At 54.7% G+C, this 27,075-nt stretch overlaps 1 protein-coding gene across 1 annotated transcript; it reads left to right on the top strand.

The window, feature by feature from the left end:
* The first annotated feature begins 6,429 nt into the window (after positions 1-6,429).
* On the top strand, positions 6,430-27,071 carry ADRA1D (adrenoceptor alpha 1D). The gene is made up of 2 exons (XM_023251427.2): positions 6,430-7,723; positions 25,677-27,071. Exons 1-2 carry the CDS (start codon positions 6,592-6,594, stop codon positions 26,279-26,281), a joined length of 1,737 nt encoding a protein of 578 aa, XP_023107195.2. The 5' UTR covers positions 6,430-6,591; the 3' UTR covers positions 26,282-27,071.
* The last annotated feature ends 4 nt before the right edge of the window (positions 27,072-27,075 follow it).

Below are 27,075 nucleotides of genomic sequence, written 5' to 3'. Positions count from 1 at the left end.
ACCAAGATACTTATCATTGGGTATAGAGTCTACTTGGATAATCTAGGACGATCTCCTCATCTCAAGATCCTTAACTGAGTTGCACTGCACAGACTCTTTTTCTAAAGAACGTAACATTCACAGGTTCCGGGGATTAGGAGGTGGACACATCTTTTGGGGAGCCACCAGTCAATCCACTACGCAAGGTTATGAAGCTAACTAAACCACCAAAGAATAGGTCTCTGGAGGGATTCAGAGAGGCCCTTCTAAAACACCAACATTTAGCCTCTGATTTTCAAAAGGAAGACTGGAGACCAAAAAACCAATCTCTTCGTAACCTTTACTCACATAATCTCTGGCACTCTCAAGGTGGCCAGTTGGTAGAACCAGATGATTTCAAATGGATATTAGCTGAATGAGTCATCAGTGTTCCTCTGCTACGTAAGTGCAGACGCAGAGCAGCCTTCTGCCCAGATCAGAGCACTCGCTGGGCCCTGCGGGGTCCAGTGACCACCTTCCTTCAAAGGCCCAAGGCCCTAGACGGCAGCCCAAGCCAAAAACTACAGGAACATGTCAGACGCGTTCCAACCCTGGGCCCTTTCGATTCCCTTTTGGGAGCAGGGACATGTACCACTGCAGTCCAGCTCTTACTGGTGCCTCCCAGAAGCACTCCTCCTAGAACGAAGGTGCCCGCTCCTGCCCTAGACAGACCAGGCTCCCTGGAATGTAGGAGTCCTCCCTAGTTACCTCTTGCAAAAGGCTGGCAATCAGGGACACAGACATATGGTCTAACCCTCGACAACACTCAGAGGTGTGCAGTCCTTCATGCTTTGACTCACTCACCGGTTTCTTCATTTGTCGATTCACATGTTCCTCCACCGACTGAACAAACTCCCTGAGCAACTTCAAGAGCCCAGGCCTGCACTAACTGCTGGGCACAAAAAGACAATTATGTCAGTCACTGGAAATCCCAAGAAGGCCACTGTCTCCAGATACCACAGGTAAACAGTGAAATTACAAAGTACTAGAGAGGAATAAATCAAAGACAATGGAGACCCAAAGGAGGTGAGTGGGATTTTTGCAGATATTTAATCCCGTGGGACAGTTATTATCACCATTTTACATTCATGGGGGAAATGGGGGATCAAAGAATCAGTGACGGGGACGCCTGGGTGGCTCAGTCAGTTAGGCATCCAACTTCAGCATAGGTCATGATCTCAAGTCTGTGAGTTCGAGCCCCGCATCAGGCTCTATGCTGACAGCTCAGAGCCTGGAGCCTGCTTCGGATTCTGTGTCTCCCTCTCTCTCTGTCCCTCCCCTGCTCATGCTCTGTCTCTCTCTGCCTCAAAAATAAATAAAACCATTTTTTAAAAATTAAAAAAAAAAAAAAAAAAGAATCAGTGACTAACCTACAGAAGAGAGAAGAAGGGGGAATTTGGTAGGAGCCCAAGGGATAAGGCAGGGAGAACACTAAAGTGGGGAAGGCCAGTCTCACTTCCTAATTGTCTTCCTGGGATACTTGGGATTTTTGTTGCTTCCTCCATCCCTCTATCCTCCAGGGAATCATTATCAAGGGAAATCCTCCTTTTTTCACTGTCTTTTCTCCCGCAAATCTTGGCCCAGGAGAAAGGAAATGGAAAATGGCTGTGGGCCATCGTATTTGTGAGCTGGAAGGTTGACATCCCAGCAGGAGCTGTCTCAGCCTCCCTAATTGGGATTGGAGTCATGCAACCCTTCCTGGCCTCTCCAGTTGATTACAGGCCACTTCCTCTCAGTTGACCGGCCTATTTCAATTCTGTGTTAGGAAATCTCCCTCGTTAGCATTTGCTGCTCTGTTTGAGGGTCAGAGAATTGGTCAGGTTAGCAAAGTTTTATCCCTGGAACTTTCTCGTTTTTCTTTTCGTTTACCACAGAAGATTCTTATGGACGGTCTTCTCCTCTCCTGGCATTACACACAATGGGTAATCTGATCTCAGGGGCTGGATGAGATAGTAACTTTGTATGTCACCTCTACTAGCAGGTACAAAGAAAATGTGATGTAGTGAGAAACACTGGTTGTTGGAGTTAGGAGATCCAGATTATAAGGTAGACTTTTCGGCACTGATAAAGGAAGGTGAGAGATCCCCCATTGGCAGTGGGTGGATTCTACTCTAAAGGGATCGCCAACTCTCCGTGAAAGTTAAAGCAATGCTAGCTGAGTCTCCACTGCTCACTTTGATTCCCCTAGTGCATTCCCAGAGCTGAGTGAGTTGCAATTCTCACCAACACCAGTTCATTCCCAAATGGTATCCCAACTCTCACCTTTTTGTAGCAGGCTGTGCTGGAAATGTGCATGGTAGGATTGGTCAGAAAGGAAGCGCCACATGAAAAGCATCCACTGGGTCTGGATGGAGTGTCAGCTGGGGTTCAGAGCAGCCAATCTACTTACCCTTTTCACAATCCATCCACGAGGCATTGCCTAACTAATGCCCAAATCAAGTCTTCCTGGGACTCCTGCTGTCCTGTAGCACAGACAGACTGGATGGTCATCAAATTCATTCCCTTTTCCCTGCGCAGTTGGCTGAACCACATTTCCCCCTTGCATCTAAGTGGGGGCATGGGCTTGGACAGAAGTGTTGTGTGTGGCTCCTAAAATGTCTGCGTAATCTGCCGCAGTCCCCTCTGTTCTTTGGGCAGCTGGTCGTTGACAATTTAGAAAAGGTCTCCAGGATCCTGGAGAATTTCCAGGCTCTGGGAAAAAGTGGAGCCACGCATTGGAAGGAGGCTGGATTCCTGAGTCGCCTCATAGAGATCTGTCCCTGAGAGCTGCCGACCAGGTACATTCACACTGGATGTTGAGTAAACGAGAATTAAAGTTTCGTTGCACTAAGCCACGCACACTCGGGGGTTGTTTATAACAGCTTTTAACCTACCACAACTAATCTCTGCCCCACTCGGAAAGTTTTCCACCCCAGTGGGTCTTCCAACTTTGTACCGTATCCTGCTTCTCAGCTTATTTCCTCTCCTAAGGAAAATTTAAAAATAAATAAATAAAAATTAAAAAGAAAGAAAGAAAGAAAGAATATCTCTTAGGAGCAGAAGCAAACACAGCTGCAAAGCAAACACCAACTCCAAGGGTCTGCAGAGCCGTGGGCTGCTTGCCAGGCTCTGAGTGGGGTATCGTTCTATTGGCTCCCGTTTCCAGCCTCTACCATTTCCACTGTGACGGGAGATACAGCCACTAACTTCCAACTCCCCTAATTTTAAGCAAAAATTAGCATAAATAATCAAATCATAACTGGCCTCAGGGCGCCTGGGTGGCTCAGTCAGTTGAGCGTCCGATTCCTGAGTTCTGCTCGGGTCATGATCTCCTAGTTCAAGGGACTGAGCCCTGCATCGGGCTGTATGCAGAAAGCACGGAGCCTGCTTGGGATTCTCTCTCTCCCTCTCTCTCTGCCCCTCCCCCACAAATGCATTTTCTCTCTCTTTCTCTCAAAATAAATAATAAATAAACCTTTTAAAAAAAAATCATAACTGGCCTCAAGTTCCCTGCAGGCTCAAGGGATGGGGCTAGAAGGACAGATTACAAAGTATCTCCTTCCGGCAGACAACATCCTTTTGCCGGATTCTCCCTGACCCACGACCACCAGGAGGTGCCAGTCCTGAGCTCCGAGCTCTGCTAGGTTGAGGGTGAGGAGAGGTAGCCTTGAGGCCTCCCCCCTTCACCCATTGCCCCTGTTGACCACAGTGTGTATCTGGGGCGAATGGCACAATTAGGGAGATCAGGAAGGCTGAGGTCATGGGTCAGTCAGGATTATAGGTCCAGTGGTAGCCAGGGGTACAGTCAAGCACTGGTAAGCTTAAAAGTTAGGCTAGGACTAGAGATCCGTTTGCAGCTGAAGAATAGACTGGATGTCCATGTTCTTCACAGGGACTGATACCAGGAAGTGACAGCTTGAACCGGGTCTCCCAATGATGTGTATGAGTTTGCACCCTTTCAGATTCCACTGCTATACAGGGAGGGTGGGGGGGGGGGGGGAGTAGTGGAAAAGAGTTCCTCTGGATTTAGATCTTCTTTGAAGATTTAATTGGAGAGAGTCTCCCGGACTCAGATATCAAACCAGAGAAAACTTCTCCTCCTCCTAACTCTTAGGAACGCTTTCTGCTGTTTGAATTCGTGAGCCCCAGAATGGCAGGGACTTTGCTTTATTCAACATCATAAGCATCAATAAAGCAACCGTCATTACCTTGTGTTGAATGAACGAATAAAGGCTGGTGGGGTGGGAGGGAACTGGGGGCTGCTGGTCCCCAAAAACAGGATACCTATGAGGAACACCTTCTCCATCAGCGTTCTCTCCCATCCAGCATTCTGACTCTGAAAGTGACAACTGCCTGCAGTATCTTCATGAGGGAGGAGGAGGTCCAGATCTCCTCAAATCCCTCATGACCTTTCGTAGGGGCTGACGTCCAGGTTAATCAGCGCAGGAGTTAACTTCTCAGTTGTGGGATGAGCTTCTCCTTTTTCTTTACGCTCGCTCTAAAGGGGTCTCATAAGGGAGGGGAGATAAACGCAGATGCTAAGTTGTGCATCTTAAATAGAAGCTTTTGCCACTGGATCGCAGAGAACCCAAGGGCCATCAGGGCTTGCCTTGCTTTCATTCCAGCTCCCTACAGTAACTTCTCAAAGACCCAAGAAAAAGGTGGACGATGCCATGGGAAAACTGAGGGCCTCGGAAAAGCTGTTTCTAAGCTCAGACTCTAACAGCTTTGGTTTCCTGGGCTGGGGAGGTTGGTATGAGAGGGTGTTACCCATATCTCAACATTTCTCCCATTTTCTGCTGTTTCTCCAAAGCACTTGCTCATCTAGGACTCTCAAACATCCTGCCCTGTGTCATCCACAACTAGCGGGCACCAAAGCCGTGAGTTCTCCACCTCTTCCCAGACAGCTCTCCAAATACACCCTCATCTCCCTGGAAGAGCTCAAGCCTTCCTCATCCTGCACCTACACACTTACCTCTGCCCTGCAATTCCCTTCTCCCTACACCCAGAGTGTGCAGCATGATCCCTACCTTCCCTGCTTAGTACCTTAAAGTCAATCAAAGGAATGATCCCTTTCTGTCCCTCCCTACCCAGTCCTGCTAGTTAGCAAGAGGCTCCTCAAACCCAACCCTCCACCTGGGTCTCCGGTTCATACCAGCTCCACAACCCCTCGGCCCTCAGCCCTCCCTGTCCAAATCTTGCCCTGCCAAGCCTCACTCAGCCAACAAACCCAGGCACCGTTCTCAGGCTTCAATGCACATTAACTTATCCAGTGTTCACATCATTAAATAGACACTAACTTCTCTTATCCTCATTTTACAGATGAAGAACTGAGACACAAAGAAGTCAAAGAGCTCATATGGGACACAGCCCAGATGTGGAGTCAGACAGTCTGCCCACCCACCCCTCCCACCCCCACTCTTTAACCATCGGGCCAAGTGCCCTTTCCCACCCTCCTGCACTTAAAACCCTCCCTCCCCAGAAGAAGGCCACTTATGTAGTGTAGCAAAGAAGTTTTATTACAACTTCTGATAGGAAGCAAAGTAACAATGCAGAAGTTGGTATATGCGAACCGATGTGTGGTGGGCAGGGTCCGAGGGCCTTAACCATATAGTCTTTTGATCCTTTTCCCATCACAGGCCAGCACTGGCATCTGATCCCTCCCGGTCTCTCTCCACTCCACGGCACTGGACGGAGGTGTTTGAGACCCTCGCCCGGCCGGCGGCTTGAAAGGAGTGAGGAGGTGCGGCAGATCCATCCAGGCAATCCCAGGAGGCGACCCGCCGCGGTACTGCGCGGTCCAGTCCGCAGTCCGCAGATCCCGGGCGCTTGCTGCTCTCTGGCGGCCAGAGCCGGGAGCCCGAGAGCCCGGGGACCCGGGAACCGCGCCGTCTCCGCTCCGCGCGCCCAAGGGCACCAGCGAGTGACCGAGAGTCAGGGGGAAAGGGCGGGAGGAAAGGGGACGCGGCGGAGGGGCAAAGGGGAGGAGGTCCGCCAGAGGCGCGGGAAGGGGCGCGGGAAGGGGTGCGGAGCTGACCGCCAGAAGAGAGGGCGGTGGGGGGGCACCAGCGGCGACCTGCTGCCTCGGGGCCGGAGAGGGCGTCAGCGCCGCGGCCCCTCCGGACCCCAGAACTGCCGCTAGCCCGGCGCGCACTGCCCCTTCTCCCGGCGAGTGGGGCGCCCCCTCCCTCGGCGCCGACCGCCCCCTCCTCCTTCCCGGCGCTGCCCCTCCTCCGTCCCGCCCCCCGCGCCCGGTGGAAAGCGAGCGCCGCAGTGGCTTTGCCTGCACTGCCCGGCCCCTGAGCCGCCGCTCTGCCCGCTCGCCTGGGCACGCTCAGAGAGCGGCGTGCGTCCCCGGCCCCCGGCTCTTCGCTCCGACTCCGCGACACCAGCCTCGGGAGCCCCGGCCGCCGCGCCGCCGGCCCCGCTCCGCTGGCGGACAGCCGCGCTCCGCGTTACAGCAACTCGGGCAGGACCCCGACGGGACCCGCGCGCCAGGCTGCCGCCCGAGCCCCGCGGCTATGCCCGGGGCCCCTCGCCTGTCCGGCCGCTCGTCCTGCGCCCGGGCCCGGCCCCCGACGGCCGCGCGTTGAGATGACTTTCCGCGACCTCCTGAGCGTCAGTTTCGAGGGACCCCGCCCTGACAGCAGCGCCGGGGGCTCCGGCGCGGGCGGCGGCGGGGGCGGCGCGGGCGGCGCGGCCGCCTCGGAGGGCCCGGCAGTGGGCGGCGTGCCGGGAGCCGCCGGCGGCGGCGGCGGCGGCGGCGGCGTGGTGGGCGCGGGCAGCGGCGAGGACAACCGGAGCTCCGCTGGGGAGCCAGGGGGCGCGGGCGCGGGCGGCGAGGTGAACGGCACGGCGGCCGTCGGGGGGCTGGTGGTGAGCGCGCAGGGCGTGGGCGTGGGCGTCTTCCTGGCCGCCTTCATCCTCACGGCCGTGGCGGGCAACCTGCTGGTCATCCTCTCCGTGGCCTGCAACCGCCACCTGCAGACGGTCACCAACTATTTTATTGTGAACCTGGCCGTGGCCGACCTGCTGCTGAGCGCCACGGTGCTGCCCTTTTCGGCCACCATGGAGGTTCTGGGCTTCTGGGCCTTCGGCCGGGCCTTCTGCGACGTGTGGGCCGCTGTGGACGTGCTGTGCTGCACGGCCTCTATCCTCAGCCTCTGCACCATCTCGGTGGACCGGTACGTGGGCGTGCGCCACTCGCTCAAGTACCCCGCGATCATGACTGAGCGCAAGGCGGCCGCCATCCTGGCACTGCTCTGGGCCGTGGCCCTCGTGGTGTCCGTGGGGCCGCTGCTGGGCTGGAAGGAGCCGGTGCCCCCTGACGAGCGCTTCTGCGGCATCACCGAGGAGGCAGGCTACGCCGTCTTCTCCTCGGTGTGCTCCTTCTACCTGCCCATGGCCGTCATCGTGGTCATGTACTGCCGCGTGTATGTGGTAGCTCGAAGCACCACGCGGAGCCTCGAGGCGGGCGTCAAGCGAGAGCGCGGCAAGGCCTCCGAGGTGGTGCTGCGCATCCACTGTCGCGGCGCCGGCACCGGCGCGGGCGCCGGCGCCGACGGGGCGCACGGGACGCGCAGCGCCAAGGGCCACACCTTCCGCAGCTCTCTGTCCGTGCGCCTGCTCAAGTTCTCCCGCGAGAAGAAGGCGGCCAAGACGCTGGCCATCGTCGTGGGCGTCTTCGTGCTCTGCTGGTTCCCCTTCTTCTTCGTCCTGCCGCTTGGTGAGTGACCCCTCTCCAGCCCCTTCCCTTCCGCCTTGAGCCTGTGGCCGTGCCTTCCCTGCACCCGGACTTGGATGGCCTTCCCGGGTGGAGGGTGCCTCTCCACCTGAGCATGGAAGGTTGACTCAGTAACCCTCCTGGACTCTTAGGCGGGTGCACTTGGTGGGCGACAAACGAGAGGCATTTCGTGCCTGCCGGATTCATTTTCCAGGCTTCTGACTTCTGTCCTCCCTCTGAATTGCCGTTCCCAGCCGAACCCCCTAAATATAAGAGGTCGGTGGAATCTGTGCGGGCACATGCCCATAGCATGTGGTCGGCGGTGTACATGTTCCTCTACATACCCGCCCTCCCAGCACACAGCCGGATGTAAATGCCAGCCCCCCTGCCCCCCCCCCGGAGGTGGGTGCACTGTGGGTGGGCCTGCTTTCATTCAAGGCCAACATGCATGTACATTAGCAGGTACTGGAAGCCACCTGCTTTTTCCCACACTCACTCCGTGTCTGTGAAAGCCTTGGGCTCTCACTTCCGAAATCTCCTCTTGGGGGGGGGGGGGGGGGCGCCTGTGTGCCATGAGAAGGAGAGGGAGAGGGGCAAATTATCAAATGGGAAGTTAATACCGTTCATGGTTGTTCCTGACATTTACGGAGTCCTTTTCCTGAGAACTTTCTTATCTCTTTCGGCAGGCCCCCTGCCGTCCTGGGAGGTAGGCGGCTGTTCTCAGGGGCTTAGTTCCACCCCTGAAGGCCCCTCCTGCAGGGCCTTGGGCTGGGTCAGCACAGGGAGCAGAAGGGGAGCAGCATCTCTGGGGACGCATTTGCCCTGAGTCATTTTGCCCATGTCTGCAAGCTCAGTTTGGGGCCTCCCGAGCTGCCTTTCCCAGGCCTCGCTCCCTCCACACGGTGCGGCTGAGTCAGGAAGGGGACAAGGGCTTCCCTCCTGCTCCCCTGCAGGCCCTCTCCACGCAGCAGCCGGAGTGAACTTTATGCATTATAGATTAGCGTGTCGCTCTCTACTAAAACCCCTCAATGCTTTCCACACTGCCCTGGAAACAAAATCCAAACTCTCCACCATGGCCTGTGAGGGTGACCTTCAAATTTATTATTGTCCAAACCAAAATGAGACGTTATGAATATTTATGCTGGGATCGCAGGCACAAACCAGGACAGCGGGGGCAGACCCGGACACAGGGTCCCCCTCCTGGAAGGAGGGCCTTGAGTGATGGCCTCATGGCTTTGCCGCCCTGCCGCTTCCTCACTGCGCGCTCTGGCTCCCCTGACCCTCTTCCAGTTCCTTGCCCACACCGAGCTCATGCCCTTGCATTTGCTCTTCCCTCTGTCTAGCCTGCCTCCCCCCACCCCCATCCCCGGCTAACCTGAGGTCTCCGTTTCAATGTCCCCTCTTCAGAGAGGCCTTCCCAGACATCTCAGTCTCAGCGTGTCCTTCTCTGTATTTTTCTCCCTGGGGGGACAAGTTTCTGTTCCCTCACATCTGCGTGTTGCTTGGCTGGTGCCTGACCTCCCCGCACTGGCCGGAAGCTCTTCAAGTCCAAGGCTGTGTGGTCACCAAATCCACAGTGCCCAGCACAGTAAGGAGCAACGTAGCACAGCAGCAAGCCCCGCAGGCTCTGGCTCCAGATAGCCTGGGTTCAAGTCCCAGCTCTGCCCCTGACTCGCTGTGTAACTTCGGGCAAATCCCCGAACCTCTCTGTGCCTCTGTTTCCGCATCTGCAAATTCGGGACGGTGGTGATGGTAGCAGTGCCCACTTGCAGGGCCACGGCAGGAGTTCAGTGAGTTATTACGTGTGCATACAAACGTCACATGTCGTGAGTGCCATGTAAGCCATTGCTATTGTAGTAGCTGCTTGCTGAATATATCAGCTGCTCGCTGAATAAATCACTGACTTGGAAATCAGCCAGCCAGAGGCTGCGGTGGGGGTAGAGGGAGGCAGGGACACTGAGCCACACACTTGGAGGGTTGAGCAGGCAGGCAGGAGAAAGCCAGTGCGCCCCCCCCCCCCTTTAGAAACCTGCCCAGGATTTAGAACGTTCTGCCCCCCGACCAGACTCGCCACCCAGGCTCCTTTCTCCCCCCAAACAACCCCCGCCATGTCCCTGCCCAGCTGTGCCCCGTCCCGGGTGCCCTCATTCCCCTCTGCCATTCGCTTCACACTGGCCCCCTGTAGGGAATGATCAAGCTGTGTACAGAAGTATGTTCTTTTATTATTTGCGGTTACAGAATGATGAACAGATAAGGAGAAGATAATATACCAAGTGCCCCTGTACCCGTAATCACCCGTATTGAACAGATGTTAACATTTTGCCATATTTGCCTCAGAACCTTTTCTTTCTCTTTTCAAAGAAATAGAACCCGGCCTCAAGTAAGTCCCCTCCTGCTGTCCCTTCTTCCTTTTCTCCCTCCCTCCCGAGAAGTGCATGTGGAGTCTGTCACCCCCATTCATCTGTTTATACTCTTACCGCTGACATCCCCATCCATAGTAACGTACAGTGTGACTTTAGGATGTGTATAAATGGCATCAGGCCGTGCACATCATTCTTGAGTTTGCCTTTTCATTATGTTGGTGAGATTTATGCACGCTGGTTCATTTTAGCAGCAGTATCGTATTCCGTGCGAGGGTGTTCCGTGGGGTGTTGATGGAGGCTTCTGCCGGACGTTAGAGTTTTCACGTTTTTCACTGTTAACAGTCAACAAAGGGCTACTGGATTTGTTTGGTTTTTGGTTTTTGTGGGTTTGTTTTTTTTTTTTTTTTTTTTTTACATTTAGAGCACGTGTGCTGCTTTTCCAGGAAGTCATCCCTACATTTCCATGGCCTTTGGCTCTTTTTCAATCCTTCCATCTCTGCTGCTCCTCACGCTTGGTGTGGGACCCCCAGCGTGTCCTTGTCTCCTCCCTCCTGCCAGTCTGTGCTGTGCCCAGCCTCCTGAGCCCCAGGGAAGAGCCCAGAGCCCTGGTGGAGCCAAATTGCGTAGAATCTGGCACTAAGGAGCACGCAGGACAGAGGCCAAGCAGGGAACCAGAATGTTCTGATCCGCCGTGGTGTGGCTTGGAGGGCGGGGCAGGGCCCCAGAGAGAAGGGGGAGCAGAGCCTGTAGTCGGGGCAGGAGTGGCCTGAGGGCTACGCAGAAAGGAGAAGGGGCCAGGAGGTCCTGACACCCCCAGCACTGGGCCCAGGCCTGGGAGGAAGGAGGTTTCTTTGAAGGAACAGGGAAAATTCTGGGCAACAACTTTTGGCGGGAATGTGGGATCCAAGGGGATGGTATATCTTGGTATGAAAGTACCAATATATGGCTGGGGCGGGGGATGCTGGGAACTTAGATAAAGGGGACCAAGAATGGAGGTGGTTGCCAAAGCACGAGCATGGGGTACAGTCTCGCAGAAAGAGGGTGGAGGGACAAAGAGAAGAGAGGGTCTGGGGACAGAGCTTCGGGGAGCACCCACTCTGAAGGAACCAGAAAGCGACAGAGAAGGAGAGCACCAGGAGGACAGGCATCCCCCTCCTCCCAGGCCCCGGTCTCCATGCCGGGTGTGACCAGCACCAGAGTTGGAAGGATTGAGAAAGAACAGCGTGTGCCAGCTCGGGCTATAGACTGTGGCACCTAGTAGGGCCCCAACCCAGGGGTTGTCAAACAGACCCAGGGTGCCCCTCACCCACTCCTCTGCACACAAAGCTGAGTGGAAGTAGGAGCCACAACCACAGCGGCGACACAGCCGGTGAGCAAGCCTGACATCCCAGAGACCATTGAGACCCTTAGGAAGGGATCCCAGGGTCCCAGAGGGTCATTGGTCCTGGGGCCATGGGACTGCCATCTATAAACCTGAAATGCTGTGGGTCAGGCCAGCGTGACAGCTGAGAGAGACACAAACCCGTTGTCCTGAACCACAGAGCCTCTGGGGGCCCAAGACACTGGCTAGAAAAGACTGAGTGAGACGCAGACACCGCACCTGAAATCCTGAGGGGCCAGGAGAGGGATCTCCCACACCTCCACTGTCCCCTTTCCCCATAAGCAGCAGCAGCAGTAGCAGGGCACGTGACAGGCAGGCAGAGGGTCACCTCAAAGAACCTGATGTTCTTTCTATCACGTGTCTGACCCCAAGATGCCAGACACAAGGCCAGGAAGGGCGGCATTGGCTCCTTCTGGGGCACCCGGGGAGCTGTGTATGGACGCAAGAAGCATCGCTCACCCTCATGGGAGGGGGCCCACCTGCCTGGCATCCCTGCTGATGCCCAGCTGAGCCATCCCGTGCACCAGAGTGCCCCTGCATCCTGGTTTGCCTAGGACCAGTCCTGGTTATTTATGCCTGTGGACGGGCATGATTCCTAGTGACGCTCCCCTTTCAGTCTCAAAGGTGTTCCAGGCTGAACAACAGAATATACGGTCACCAGTTCTTGGGGCCTGTGGAGGAGGGGATCTTGGAAGCCCTGTCCCTTTCAGATATGTCCCCCCTCCCCTCACCCCAGCAAGCTGGCGCGGAACTTAGAAAATCACAAGACATTGTGTAAAGGCCCCTCCTGACATCTAGAGGAACCCAAACTTACGGAATACGTTTGGAGAGGGGCAGCAGGTTTGTACCTGCTGCCTGAAGACTTCCACTGAGGACGCCCAGAGAAAGGGGGCATGGTGCAGGCTGGGGCCGGCCGGAAGTACACCTGATTAAAGCCTCTGGCCCAGGGCACTTAGTGCAGGAGTCCTCTCACCCCCCAGAGGTATGGGCCAGTGTTTGGGGGTAGAAATCCCTGTGGGCAGAGGGGAGCAAAGGAACTGGGGGCACCTGGCCTTGGAAAGCCCCCATCTGCAGAAGAACTCCCCCCTGGGACACACACACACACACACACACACACACACACACACGCACACACACACTCACTCATGACAGCCCCACCCTAGGAACCACAGGCAGACCCCCATCCTGCACTTGGAGCTCCCTTTGGTTGGGCAGGTCACCAAGCCTCACTGGCTTCTGAATTGGCCTCAGAATGTGCTCAGTCACGCAAAGCAGCCTCAGAGGCTCAGAGCGCACAGTCCCCTTTCAAATACAGGGCGTGCAAGCTGTCTGGAGGCTCAGATACCAGAAGTCCCAGGACTGTCCAGCCACAGTCCCAGAACCCCACCTCCAGCCATCTGTGAGCCATACCCGGGCCTCCCTCCCACACTGTCAGTCTCAGCCCTGTGATATCACTGCCCACCCCCGACCACCCCTAGATTTAGTTAGGTACTCCTTCATGCTCCCCTAACACTCCGCACATGTTTTGATCACAGTGCATTGTAATGGCCAATATTCTTACACATATCGCAAAGCACAAGGGCAGAGGAAACTATATACATGTGTAGATACAGAAGCGTGAAGGTATTTGTGGGGTGCCCCGTGGCTTGGGAGACGTGGAATGGAGAGCCCATAAGAAGAGGGGTCACAAGATGGGACAGGAGGCCATCAACAGGAGAAAGGGGAGATAAATTGTGGTGTTTTCATTGGCTGAACTACCATACAGCGAGGAAAAATAACAACCGTGTTGCCTGCAGTTAAGGTGGATGAATTTCACGGACGCTGTGTTGGGCAACATAAGCCAGATCTGAAGTTAAAAGCATGCATACTAGATGATTGTATGTGTATGAAGTTCAAAAGCGGGCAACACTCATTGATGAGAAAAATCAGAATGGTGGGTATGTGTAGTAGGTTGTATTGACTGGAAGAGAGAGCAAAGAAACTCACGATATGCTAACTAATTTGGATGTAAATTTTAAAAAATAAAAAAAAAAAGAAGTCTTCTGAAGGACCGAGAATGTTCTAGAACTTGGTCTGGGCAGTGATTCCATCGGGGTGTGCACATCACATAGTCATCAAGCTATATTCTTGCAACGCATGTGCTTTCTAACTTGACTGTCATCGTCTTGTGGCTTAATTAGAAAGAGAGAAGACAGGACGAGGCAGAAGAGAGGCTTGAGCCATGCTGAGGAATTGGTGTCCAGACTGGAAAGCACACATTGGCAGCCAGCTATGGAGGGTAGCATGTGCATGTGCATCTGAGAGTGTGGAAGGACTCATCTCCCCAAGTTCCCCGAGGTCGTGCAGGGACCTACGGTCACAGCGGGGAGCGGTGGGGGATGCTTTGCTGCAGGTCCTAAGTAGTGGCATCACTGTTCCCTGGCCCAAAAGCCTGAAAGGCAAGCCATCCCCTCTCCGTGCCTTTGCGGAACCTGGCACATAGTAGGTGCTCAGTTAATGTGCACAGAGGGAGGGAGGGGTAGAACCCACATCCTCCCTCTCTTCACATCCTCCCAGGACAAGAGTCTGAGTGGCAAAGCACAGCACTCTTTTTTGTTTGTTTTGTTTTATTAGGATAAGAACACTTAACACGAGACCTACCCTGTTAACGCATTTTGAAGTGTATGATACGATATTGCTAACTGTAGACACGGTGTTGCACAGTAGATGCCCGGAATTTATTCATCTTAAGTGAACGTTATACCTGTTGATTGACAACTCCCTTCCGCCTCCACCAGCTCCCGGCACCCACCATTCCACTCCTTGATCCCCATGACCCAGCTTCAACATCGTCAACCCAGGGCCAGTCTTGGTTCATCCCAAACCCCACCCACTGCCCCACCACTGAGGATTCTTTTGAAAGAACATCCAGACATCATATCAGTTCATCTGTAAATTCTTCAATATATATTTCTAGAATGCAAGAACTTTTTGAAAAATAATCACAATCCATTATAATGCAAAAAAAAAATGATTGTTTAATATCAAATACTGTCTACTTAGTGTTCAGATGTAGCCAGTTGCCTCATAAATTTGTGGTTTGTTTGAATCAGGATCCAAATAGGGTACATGTTGCAGGTGGTTGATTTGCCTTCTAGGTCTCTTAAATTGTAAGATTCTCCTCTCCCCACCTTTTCCTTGCAATTTATTTGGTGAGGAAACCAGATCTTTTGTCCTAAACAGTTGCCCACAGTCTGGAGTTTGCATCCGCATGGTGCCATTTAATGTGTCCCTCTGTTCTCTGCACTTCCTATAAACTGGCTTGATCAGATTCCGGTTCAGGGCTTTGGCCAAGAATTCTCTTTGGCGCCGTTAAGATTGGTCAGAGGCTCGGGGCGCCTGGGTGGCGCAGTCAGTTAAGCGTCCGACTTCAGCCAGGTCACGATCTCGCGGTCCGTGAGTTCGAGCCCCGCGTCAAGCTCTGGGCTGATGGCTCAGAGCCTGGAGCCTGTTTCCGATTCTGTCTCCCCCTGTCTCTCTCTGCCCCTCCCCCGTTCATGCTCTGTCTCTCTCTGTCCCAAAAAAATAAATAAATGTTGAAAAAAAAAATTCTAAAAAAAAAAAAAAAAAAAGATTGGTCAGAGGCTCAGATGCCTGATAAGATGTTTCAGGCTCAGCTTGTACTTTTTTCCCCCCAGAACCTGGGAGCCACCATTTCTCTGAAGAGCCTTAGTTTCTTTTAGTAGTAAATGATCGTTTAAAGACCACAGTCTGAGCTCTCAGCTGTTCGGTGATATTGAGTTAGTCCCTGATTCAGCAGATAGAGCTAGGAAGTACTAAGAATGAATGCATGAATGAATTTATGAATGAGAGAGAGAGAGGAAGAGAGAGAGGGAGACAGAGGAAGAGAGAGGGAGGGAGGAAGAGGGAGGGAGGGAAGAAGGAAAGAAGGAGGGAGGGAGGGAGTGAAGGAAGGAAGGAAAGCAAGAAAGGAAGAAAAGGAAGGAAGGAGGAGGGGAGAAGGAAGGAAGGAGGAGGGGAGAAGGAAGGAAAGAAGGAAAGAAAGAAGGAAGGAAAAAAGGGGGAGGGGAGAAGGAAGGAAGGAAGGAAGGAAGACCACTGACAGGGTGTCCCTAGGACCTGCTCCTCTGCCTATATCCCTGCTTCTACAGAAGGGTGTCCAAGGCCAGACAAGTAGTTCCCTGCCAGCCCCACAGAGTTCATGGATCCTGAGGCAAGCATGGGGGGCACAGGACTTCTGATCTATTCCTGGTCCGTCTCAAGCCAGGGGACCTACCAGTTACCTCTCACCATGGAAAACTGGCAAGGCAAGTTATCCGAGAGAATTGGCTTGGCACAGCTGGCCCCACAGTGCCCTCAAATCACCCCTCTGTGTTCTCACAATTCATCTGAGAACGGGCCCCTATCCAGGTCTCCTCCTCCCAACAGCCTTCCATGATTGTGCCCACTTCAAAATGGCCTTATCTCCTACCACTCTCCCCTTCCCCTTCTCTGTTCCAGTGATCCTAACTTCCGTGTCGGCCTCCAGTGTCTCAGGTTCCCTGCTGCCTCAGGGCCTTTGCACATTCCCTTTCCACTGTCTGGAATTCTTTCGTCAGATGGATGCATGGCTCACTGCCTCACAAGGTCTTCAGGTCTCAGCTCAAGTGTGCTTTATTAGGCTTGTCTGACCCTTTAGAGTATAGCAAAGAGGTCTGCTGGTGGCAGAGGTCCCAGCCTCTCTTGACAAAGGAGCTATTGAAAGCCACTGAGTGAGACATTGAGAGAAGCGGCAGAGAGAAAGCAAGTCTCGGGCTGGGAATTCCTTCTCTCCTAGCCCTGCTGGCAAGAAGATGCCTGAATATCTAAATGAATGTGGTATTTTTTTTTTAATGTTTATTTATTTATTTCAGAGAGAGAGAGAGAGCAGGGGAGGGGCAGAGAGAGAGGGAGACAGAGAATCCCAAGCAGGCTCCACACCATCAATGCAGAGCCCAATGCAGGGCTCAAACTCACGAACCCACGAGATCGCGACCTGAGCTGAAATCAAGAGTCAGAAGCTTTACTGACTGAGCCACCCAGGCACCCCTGAATGTGGTATTTTTAACCCCGCTCTATCTCTCTGGCCAGAGAGAATGGCTGCCTGGGGATGGAACAGTGACTCGTGATGGAGGGGGTGGGAGAGGGGGCAGGCTGGGGTGCAGCCTGATATTTCATGGTCGGCTGCAAGTTATGAGCAAGGCTGGCTGTGAATTCTGACATTCTGCCAAGAACAAGTTTCCTTCTGGTGATGCCAGAAGAGTGCTGTTAATCACACAGTCCGCCCCATGGCTTCAGAGCGGTCACTCCTCAGCGAGGCTTGGCCAGATCGGTCCAGCTGCAGGCCTAGCCGGCTCCTCAGTAGCATCTCCTACGCCTGGACGTCGCCGGTCCTTAGGAGAGGGGACTGGCTTGTGGTCATCAAGGCCCCAAACACAAACCTCACAGGCTGTGTCAGTGTCCCCAACCGTGTGTGGGCCAGGCTGGCCCAGCCAACATACCATAGGATAAACTTACCTGCCGACAAAGGAGAGGCCCTGCCTTTTATGACTGGTGGACGTCCAGCCCTCCCTGGACATTAGGTTAGGCTCTTGACAGAGGCGCCCCAGTATAGGGAATGGGGAAGGGCGGGTGGGAGCAAGCCTGATGGACGCTCACGTGAGAGCAAGGTCAAGGAGAAGAGAGACGCAAGCAGGAGTTGTTTGTGGTCTGCGGTCATCTCCCACCTGCGTTCTTACTGCCTCTCCTCACAGGCGCCTAAGTACAACCCCTCAGCCCCTGCTCTGGGTCAGGCACCTGTGTTCGCGGCCAGGCTGGAAACAGCCATCGATCTCATTCCTGCCTTCGAGAAACCGGGAGCCTAGAAGGGTAGACAGAGCAGTAACAAATTTTACTAAAATGCAGGCTTGCCTGAAAGGGCACCCAGGCTTGGTGGGGAGAACATCTGACCTGAGGCCAGAGGACGGGGTGGGAGGAAACAGTTGGGGCCAAGCAGAAAGGCAGAAGGAGGCCAGCCCCTGTGGGAAGTCCTGCCTGCAGCTTCAGCCTTCGGCGTGGGGGCAGCTTTGGAGGGAAGCAAGCTGTAGACAGCACCGTGCCCTAAAAAGCCTCGAATGCAACACCAGAAAGCCTGGGCTTGGTCCTCAGAGCCACCGGAAGCCACTCACGCTTTTCAGAGGGATAAGGAGAGAAACCCGTTTTAGAAAAGGCCTCCAGCAGCTATGTGCAGAGTGGAGAGGCCAGAGGACCCCAGGGGCAGTCCCAGCCATGCAAACAAAATGAGATGCCAGACTAAGCAAAGGCTTCAGGAACGAGGTGAAGGGAGGGGGACCCCCTCCAGAGAGAAACTCGAATGTCCCGGGCGTGATGGCCAGTTGGACACGTAAGGTAGAGAAGAGGGACTCCTTCGGCAAACTCAGCAAGTGTTCAGCACCTACTGTGTGTTCGGGGTGCTCAGGAGATCTCTGGGGCCACGGGAGTGCCGTGCCAAGCAAAACAGGCACGAGTCCTGCCCTGTGGACTTTGCTGCAGAGAGAGATGATGGACAAAATGAAAAATAAATAGCACGGGAGACGGCAGGAAGTGCCAGGGGGCAGCAACGGTGCCAGCTGGGGGGGGGGGGGGTCGCGGGCGGGAAGACCATGCAATTTTCCGTGGGAAGACAGGGAGATGTCACCACGAAAGTTAGGGCATGAGCCCTGTGGGGATCTGGGGGAAGAAGATTCTAAGGAAAAGCAAGTGCAAAGGCCCAGGGTGGGAGCGTGTCCGGCATGTCCAAGAAGCAACATGGAGGGCAGTGTGGCTGGAACAGTTGGGGGGCAAGTAGGAAGAGGGGACAGCAGAGAGGTTGGGGGCCACATGTTGAGCTGTGTAGGTCATGGGGTCTTAACAGAGAGGAGGAAGGGCAGCTTTTAGAGAGTCTGGGAGGCCAAGGAGTGATATGATCCATTTATATGTTTAAAGAGTCGCTCTACGGTCGCCTGGGTGGCTCAGTCGGTAAGGCATCTGACTCTTGGTTTCGGCTCTGGTCATGATCTCGCCGTTCGTGAGTTCGAGCCCCACATCGGGCTCTGTGCTGACAGCGCAGAGCCTGCTTGGGATTCTCTGTCTCTCTCTCTCTCTCTCTCTCTCTCTGCCCCTCCCCCTCACATACATATGCTCTTTCTCTCTCAAAATGAATAAACATTTTAAAAAAACAAAAAAATAATCACTCTAGCTGCTGGGTTGAGGATAGATTGCAGGGTATAAGGGTGCAAGCAAGAGACAGTGGGGAGGCTACTGAGTTCCTCAAGGCGGGAGATGACAGTGTCTTGTACAGGGTAGGAGGGCCCCTGGAGTAGGGTACTATTGAGTTCTGACCTCAGGCCCTTCCTCTCTGCCCTCAGTCACTCCATTCTATAGCCGCCAGCCTCGTCATTGTTCTGCAAACATGCCAGGGCCACCTCAGGGCCTTTGCACTTGCTGTTCCCTCTCCCTGCAATATTTTTTCCCCAGGTGTCCACAGGCCTCATTCAGCTCTTTACTCAAATGTCACATTCTCAGCAGGCCTTTCCTGGCCACCTTACCCAAAATTTATACCACCACCCCCAGCTACCCACAGACTCATGAACACACACCTCCCATCTTCCTTCCTTGCAGTACGTTCTCTCCTTAGCATATTTTATTACCTGATATGGTTGCATTTTCCTTGCTTATCCTATGCATTGCCGGCCTTGCCCAATGAAATGTAAGCTTCATGAGGTCAGGATAAGTGTGAAATGCCAGTAGACACGCAAGTAGAGATGTCTGGGAGGCAGGTGGATCTGAGTCTGGAATCTGGGAGAGCCATCTGAGCCGGAAATAGAGCTGCGGGTATGATCAACCTAAAGCCAGTGTTTAAAACCACAAGCTGGGGGGTACCTGGGTGGCTCAGTCAGTTCAGCCTCAGGTCATGATCTCACAGTTCGTGAGTTCGAACCCCGCGTCCGGCTCTGTGCTGACCGCTCGGAGCCTAAGGTCTGCCTCATATTCTGTGTCTCCCTCTCCCTCTCTGCCCCTCCCCTGCTTGCACTCTATCTCAAAATAAATGAATATTTAAATAAATAAGTAAGCGGGGATGAAATTGCCAGGAGAACGCAAAGGGAAGAGATTACAAAGACTCTTCTGAGAAGGACATTGCCTACATTTTGCAGCGGAGACGTGCGGAAGAAGCAGCAAAGGAAATTGACACCGAGTAGAAAGTCCAAGAGCGTGGCGCCCTGGGAGCCACGGCTGTGATGAGAGGAGTCAGGGATGGATGAGAGCGGCGTCTGCAGGTTGGGATCTGGGAGGAGCGGGGCTGTTGCAGCAAAGCAGTGAGGAGCAGGTGCGGAAGAGGCGTCGGCAGGTGTGGACAGAACGAATAGAGAGAATGACGTCATAGCCTGAGAACCAGCAGAGAGGGGGCAACTGTGACAGGGGCATGCTTGCGGGGGACTGGTGGATGGAGAGCACCATCAGCAGGGATGCTGACCTCGGGCAGGAGGAGAGACCCCTTTATTACGAAGGAGGAGGAGAGGTGAGGAAGGCTTGAGCAAGTGCCTGGCTTCTTTAGCTTCTGTTTTCTCTGTGAAACAGGAAGCGAGATCAGCTGCTCCAGAGGAGGCAAAGGCGGGGAAGTAAAGGCTCAGGGGGCTGGCGCAGGACTTCGGGAGAGCGGGCTGAGGGTGAGGGGCGAGGTCACTGGACGCCCCGGACAGAGCTGAGGGCGGGGACCCTAATGTATTCAGGGAGCCGGTGATTCGCTCCAGAGTTAGGGTCTGGATGGATAAGTACAACCCAAATCCAGAAGGATGCGGACACGGGGAGACTGAGAAGGGGCATCTGAGGTGTGAGTGGATAGGAGTCTTGGCTAAGCAGGGATGATAGGAGAAACCCAAGAGGCTGGCAGAAGGTCAAAGTACGGAGAAGAAAGAGAGGACGAGGAGCTGCAGTCAGCAGTGGAAACCGGGTTTTAAGTGAAGGAGTGCTCAGGCTTATTTTTTAAAAGGACCTCCCCAGCTGCTGTGTGCAGGACAAGGTGCGGGGCTTCTGGGGCTGGAGCAAGGGGCTCGCTTAGAGGGGCACTTTGAGGAGCGCCTGGGTGGTTCAGTCCATTGAGCCTCTGACTCTTGGTTTCAGCTCAGGTCATGATCTCGTGGTTTCGTGAGTTTGAGCCCCACATCAGCCTCAGCGCCGATAGCGTGAAACCTGCTTGGGATTCTCTCCCTCCCTCCCTCTCTGCCCCTCCCCGGCTCACGCTATCTCTGTCTCTCTCAAAAGTAAATAAATAAAACTTTTTTTAAAAAAAACTATGAAAAGGCACTTTGGGTAGATGAGGATAGTCATTTGAGGGTGGCACCAAGTGGGGGGGATTCCAGGACCAATAGTTGTTGGTGACGGATGGGATGCAGGGTGTGACAGAGAGAGGGCTTGGAATGTGTGGAGCACCAACGATGTGCCAAGCACACGTGGAGAGCTTTCCAGTTTAAAGATAAGATAGACAGGGCCGCCTGGGTGGCTCAGTCCATTAGGCGTCCGACTTCGGCTCAGGTCACGAGCTCACAGTCGGTGAGCTCGAGCCCCGCGTCCAGCTCTGTGCTGACAGCTCGGAGCCTGGAGCCTGCTTTGGATCTGTGTCTCCCTCGCTCTCTGTCCCTCCCCCGTCCGTGCTCTGTCTCTGTCTCTCTCTCTTTCTGTCTCTCTCAAAAATAAATAAGCATTGGGGGAAAAAAATAATAAGGGTAAGATAGGAAACCGACAGTAGCCTGCAGCTTACTTGGCCCTTAGAAGTGAGAAGATGTGCTATGGGGAGAGTACACCTAACCGTCAGGTTGGGAGGGGCAGCGCAAGGAGGGCTTCCAGGTGGAGGCACCTCCGGAGCTGGCACTAACAGGTGGAGGAAAGAGGAAGGGCAATCCAGGATGAGCAGAGGCCAGAGGGCGGCAAGAAGCGAGCGTGGCCGTTTAGCCGATGCAGGAGAAGACGGAAGTGAAGACTGCTGAAGAGAAGTGGGAGCCAATGACAGCTGCCAAGTTGGGCTAGCACACCTGGGCCCTCGGCCTGCAGGGAAGGTTGGGGACAGTGCGGGGAGTGGGAGAAGGAGCCAGCTCGGGGACGGAGAAGGGGGCCGCCGGGTACTGAGACACAGCGGCCTGGTCTCAGAGCCCCCTGTGCTCATTGAGGCTTTCCTGTAGCTGGGCTATGGGGCTGGCAGAGGCGTGCTCCAGGCCCCTGGAGAGGGACGAGAAGGCAAGACAGGCGAGGTTGGCCTGAAGTACCACAAGCTCGAAAGTCCAAGTGGCTAGGGACCAGCAAGCTGGGGGTGGCCCCAAAAGGGCTTGTCCACCGATGTCCCCACAGCAGGCCGGCATTGCAGAGACAGTGCCCGTCAGCCAAAGGCCCATCCTCAGGGATCTCGGGGCAATTCCCCATTTCATCCATGCACACAAAGGGCCGGGAAGTGCCCACAGGCCCCTCCGACCCCAGAGATCTTTGCGAGAGGTTGGAGCCGGTGGGGGACGGGCAGGACAGCGGGGAGAGTGAGACTGGGTGCGGGGAGGCATGGAGGGCAGACAGCAGCACTCTGGGAAGAGCTGGGTGTGAGGCTCAGAACTGCCACTTGTGAGGGGAACAGAGGTGCTGTTGCCTGTGGAAGCTGGAGCCCAGGCACGGGCGTCTGTATCTTCCGGGCAAGATGTCTGCGCACAGTGGGCAGAGAGCACATGAAACGATTGTGCCAGATGCTGTTAGTGACCCGCCCACCCCACCCCCTGGACCTTGAGGGGCGCATGGGCTGACTTGCACCCCAGGCCTGCTGGCATCTTTGCCCAGGGGCTTTCTCCACCCACCAAAATCCTCATCATCCACTCACACAGCAGGCAGGAAGTGTGGGAAATTAACACCCCTGGGAGTAGCCCAACCAGTGACTGATGGAAATGGGTGTATAGATACCCCACCTCCTCACCCCACTGGTGGGATGGCTCTGAGGTCCCTGAACTTCACGGTCTCCCAGAGCTCCCAGTGGGATTGTGCCCCCCAGTTGCCTGCAGTTCGCACCTTGCACTTGAATCCTTGTCTCAGGATCGGCTTCTGGGAGAGCCCAAAGTAAGACAGAACCTCAGCAGGACACGGTAGGAAAATCTTGGGGCAGAAAGGCTGAGTGGTTCCCAGTTCTTTGTGTGTAAGGAATTCTCAGCCTGTAGCAAGCTTCTGCACAGGTTGCTTGAGCATAAATTAGAATAGTGTTTATAACACAGCCTGGGGCATAGTACAATACTCCATATCACCCACCGATCTGAGTAAACACCACGCTGATAACCATGCTGTTTGGCCGGCTTCAGGCTCGCAGCTGAACGCATAGTCCACTGATTTGTCATCCTGCGCTAAATATAAAAGTATTGTGGCCTGAGTCAGAGTTATTTTCAGCACTGTGTCTTACTTTGCAGCCATTGAGGGATGCTATTCAGAGAGCCACCTTCCTGGAGCCTGAGGTCAACCCTGGTGGCCCCCACATTCCGAGGACAACTGTCCAACTCCTCTCCTGGGGGAAACTATCTTCTCAACAAATGCTGACTGATTGCCCAGCCTCCCCCGAACCCACCAGGTCTCGGCTTCTGTTCCTGGCTCCTCTCCAGAGCTGGGAGCTGCGTCCCTTCCCGGGGCTGAGTTGTTCTCTCTCAAAAGCCACAGAATAGGGAGAGGGAAAATAAAGACACACCAGTGTTTTCATTAAGAGCCTTCTAAGTCCTACATCTGAGATGTATTAATCTTCACAAATCCCTTCCTAGGAAATATTCTTTTTATTTACTTATTTTGATTTTTTTTAATGTTCATTTCTTTTTGAGACAGTGACAGAGCACGAACGGGGGCGGGGTAGAGAGAGGGAGACACAGAATCCAAAGCAGGCTCCAGGCTCCGAGCTGTCGGCACAGAGCCGGACGCGGGGCCCGAACTCACGGATCTCGAGACCTGAGCTGAAGTCGGACGCTGAACCGACTGAACTCCCCAGGCGAGAAATACTCTTGTATTTCACAGAAAACGTGAGACTTGGATGGCCAAATAACTTGCTCAGGGCTGCATGACCACAGTAGGGGAGGCCTGTCCCTCGTGTTGCTGTGTGACCTTCCTCTTCTGCCACCACCACCGTGTCTCTTGGTACCAGGAATTCTCCCTATGGTGGGAGGTGGGTGCTGTGCAAGGGCTCCTGGGTCAAAGAAGGGGGCACGGTGCCTCTGCCCCCTCTGGAGGGGACCCTGCTCGTTTTTCTTTGGGGGCAAAGAGAAGAGAGAGCGGGTCCCTTGACTTGTCAAGGACCCCTGCCCCTGGCCTGCTCAGCCTCACGGGCACCCACCCACAGCTTTTGCCTGGGATGCCATGCTCTCGCCACCTTCCCCCTCCCCCTGCTGCTGCTGAGGATGTGAGCATGAGACGGTGGCTTTTGCCTTCTGGGCCGTGCCCTCGCATTTCGTCAGGTGCCTTTTGAAGACGTGACTCTTTCAGGTCCGTGGTGGGGATGCCAGGGGAGAAGTTTGTGAGGAGGGTCTTTCTGACACCGCTCAGATACTAGTGCACCTACTCCCTCCTGCCTGGCGCTCTGCTCCCGCAAAGCCATCCCCAGAGGCTTGCCTGACCACTTCCGCTGAGACAGCCCCCCTGACCTGCATTCCAACAGCCATGGGCATTGTGTTTATTGAGCCTTAATTCTAGGCTCTGTCTCTGGCCTGTTTGAAAATATCCATGACTCCCAACTACTCACAAATAAATACAGAGATTCCCAGCATTTTTTTTAAAAAATTTTTTTATGTTTATTATTTTTGAGAGAGACAGAGCACTAGCGGGGGAGAGGCAGAGAAACAGAGGGAGACACAGAATCTGAAGCAGGCTCCAGGCTCCGAGCTGTCAGCACAGAGCCCAACGCGGGGATGGAACTCGTGAACCTCAAGATCATGACCTGAGCCAAAGCCGGATGTTTAACCGACTGAGCCACCCAGGCGCCCCTGAAATTTCCAGCATTTAAGGCTCTTCACCATCTGTCCCAAATGACATTTCCTCGGCGTGTCCCATAGGACACTCCCAGGCCCCAAAGTTGTAATCCTCTTACCCACCTGTCCCCTCCACTCCTAACACCTGCTCCTCGTCCTGCCAGACTCCAGTCCATCCTGTGAGAACCTTGGCAGCCCCACCCCCACCCCACATGCTGAACACTGCCATCACCCCATCTTCATTCCCTTGATATTTTATGCACATAGCTACTGAGAGAACCTGGCCATGTTTGCTGTGAGCCCAGCGCAGTGCCTGATGTGGGGCACGCCTTGGTCAACATTTAATTCAAAAGTTCTTACCCTTTTTTGTGCGAGAGACTACCTGGGCATCTGGCAAGCTTGTGGAGGAGCCCTTCTTAAGAGTTATGCTTTTGGGGCGCCTGGGTGGCGCAGTCGGTTAAACGTCCGACTTCAGCCAGGTCACGATCTCATGGTCCGTGAGTTCGAGCCCCGCATCAGGCTCTGGGCTGATGGCTCAGAGCCTGGAGCCTGTTTCCGATTCTGTGTCTCCCTCTCTCTCTGCCCCTCCCCCGTTCATGCTCTGTCTCTCTCTGTCCCAAAAATAAACATTGAAAAAAAAAAAATTAAAAAAAAAAAAAGAGTTATGCTTTCAAATGCATACGCTAAAACACAGAGGATTGCAAATAAAACCGATTTCACTGAAAACATCAAGATATTTGTGAATGAAATCTGTGATCTAGTAAGTGATGTGCTTCTGGGTTAAGGCATTAAATAGCAGGGTTATCTAGTGGTGGGTTCTGATGATTGTCGTTTCCAAATAGGAGCATACACAACATTGCAAAGCATCTGCAGCAACTGAATGTGATAGGAAAATATCTGCGGGAACTGTAATCTTGGGTGGAATCATGTGAAACTGCCAAGCCAGCACCAGTTTTGAGCGACAAGAACCGTGATTTCCTATGGTTGGGTCTCATTCTATTCGGGTTTATTGGCTACACTCATCATGGAGGGAAATGCTCCATATCAGGTAGAAGTGAATAAAATGGAAGATGATTTTTCCTCCTCCAAGTGCGTGGACCCTTCGAATTCTCTCAGGGACCCCTTGGGGGAGATACGTTGAGAGCCCCTGGTGGATGACCTTGCGCCTGAGGGCATCTAACAGGCGTGGGTCTCTGCCCCCTCCCTCCCCGCAGGCTCCCTGTTCCCGCAGCTGAAGCCCTCGGAGGGCGTCTTCAAGGTGATCTTCTGGCTCGGCTACTTCAACAGCTGCGTGAACCCGCTCATCTACCCCTGCTCCAGCCGCGAGTTCAAGCGCGCCTTCCTCCGCCTGCTGCGCTGCCAGTGCCGGCGTCGCCGGCGCCGCCGTCCCCTCTGGCGCGTCTACGGCCACCACTGGCGGGCCTCGACCGGCGGCCCGCACCCCGAATGCGCTCCCGGCCCGGACGCCGCGCCTCCTGGAGCCCCGCTGGCCCTCACCGCACCCTCCGCCCCCGGCTCCCCGGGCACGCCCGAGATGCAGGCTCCTCCTGTCGCCGGTCGTCGCAAGTCGCCCTGCGCCTTCCGCGAGTGGAGGCTGCTCGGGCCGTTCCGGAGACCCACCACCCAGCTGCGCGCCAAGGTCTCCAGCCTGTCGCACAAGATCCGCGCCGGGAGCGCGCAGCGCGCAGAGGCCGCCAGCACCCTGCGCGCGGAGGTGGAGGCGGTGTCCCTGGGAGTCCCCCACGAAGTGGCCGAAGGCGCCACCTGCCAGGCCTACGAATTGGCCGATTACAGCAACCTCCGGGAGACTGATATTTAAGCACCCCGAGCTAGGCCCTGAGCTAGGCCGGGGAGCGTGCTGGAAGAGGAGGAAAGGGGCTGGGGGTGCGGTGAGGGGAGGGCAGGGAGGGAGGCTGGCTTTGTTCAAGAGGCCGGTGCGGCATCAGGGACCCGGACACTGATCAGGGCGGCTGCTCTCTGGCCTCCCTGAGGAACTGGGGCCGGGGTAAGGCCTTTGAAAGTTGACAAGTTTTGGCCCCCTCCTGACACAGGTGCCCGGAGCTCCTTCTTGAAGAGGAAGGGGCTTCGGGCTCCGTGGGGCCACTGGCTCCCAATCCCTGTTTGAGAAACACTGTCCCATCCCTGCTCTGAACTCTGGGTAGACAGCCTCAAGTATGGCCAGGCAGGCCTGCCTCTCCTGGGGAGGAAGGGGCACAGAGGCCCTGCTTGGCTCTCTCCAACGCCTCCCCTGGGGAAAAAGTCCGTTGGGCCAAGGCTTCTCAATGGACACAGTTTCTCCTTACTGCCGACTGGAGGAACCCAGTGGACCTGCCAACACCACCAACAAACTTTGGTGGCAGATTGGATGACCATCATACAAGCCTGTTGTATTGACCCATGGACCCACTCCCCCCTACAGAGGCTCTATCATGCATACCCCATCACCCGGCCCTGCCCCTCATTATGTCCAAGGGCCTTACTGTTTACACTCTGTACATAGTGCCTGTGCCCGTCACTTCTTGCTGGGATCTGGAGCCATCAAACGGGAAGAGCTTTGTTTGTCATTTTGAGACATATTTATTGGTAAGAGTACTTCTATTTTGTCCAAACTGT

The sequence above is a fragment of the Felis catus genome, chromosome A3 (assembly GCF_018350175.1).
Source record: "Felis catus isolate Fca126 chromosome A3, F.catus_Fca126_mat1.0, whole genome shotgun sequence".
NCBI classification, from domain to species: Eukaryota; Metazoa; Chordata; class Mammalia; order Carnivora; family Felidae; genus Felis; species Felis catus.
Note: the sequence above shows the minus strand (reverse complement) of the source record. Positions and strands in the feature narration are given on the sequence as shown.

Bases quoted from the DNA above. Each gene is read 5' to 3' on its own strand.
- ADRA1D (XM_023251427.2), top strand. From the start codon at position 6,592: ATGACTTTCCGCGACCTCCTGAGCGTCAGTTTCGAGGGACCCCGCCCT. The intron at 7,724-25,676 runs GTGAGTGACCCC...CCCTCCCCGCAG, and splicing joins CTTCTTCGTCCTGCCGCTTG to GCTCCCTGTTCCCGCAGCTG.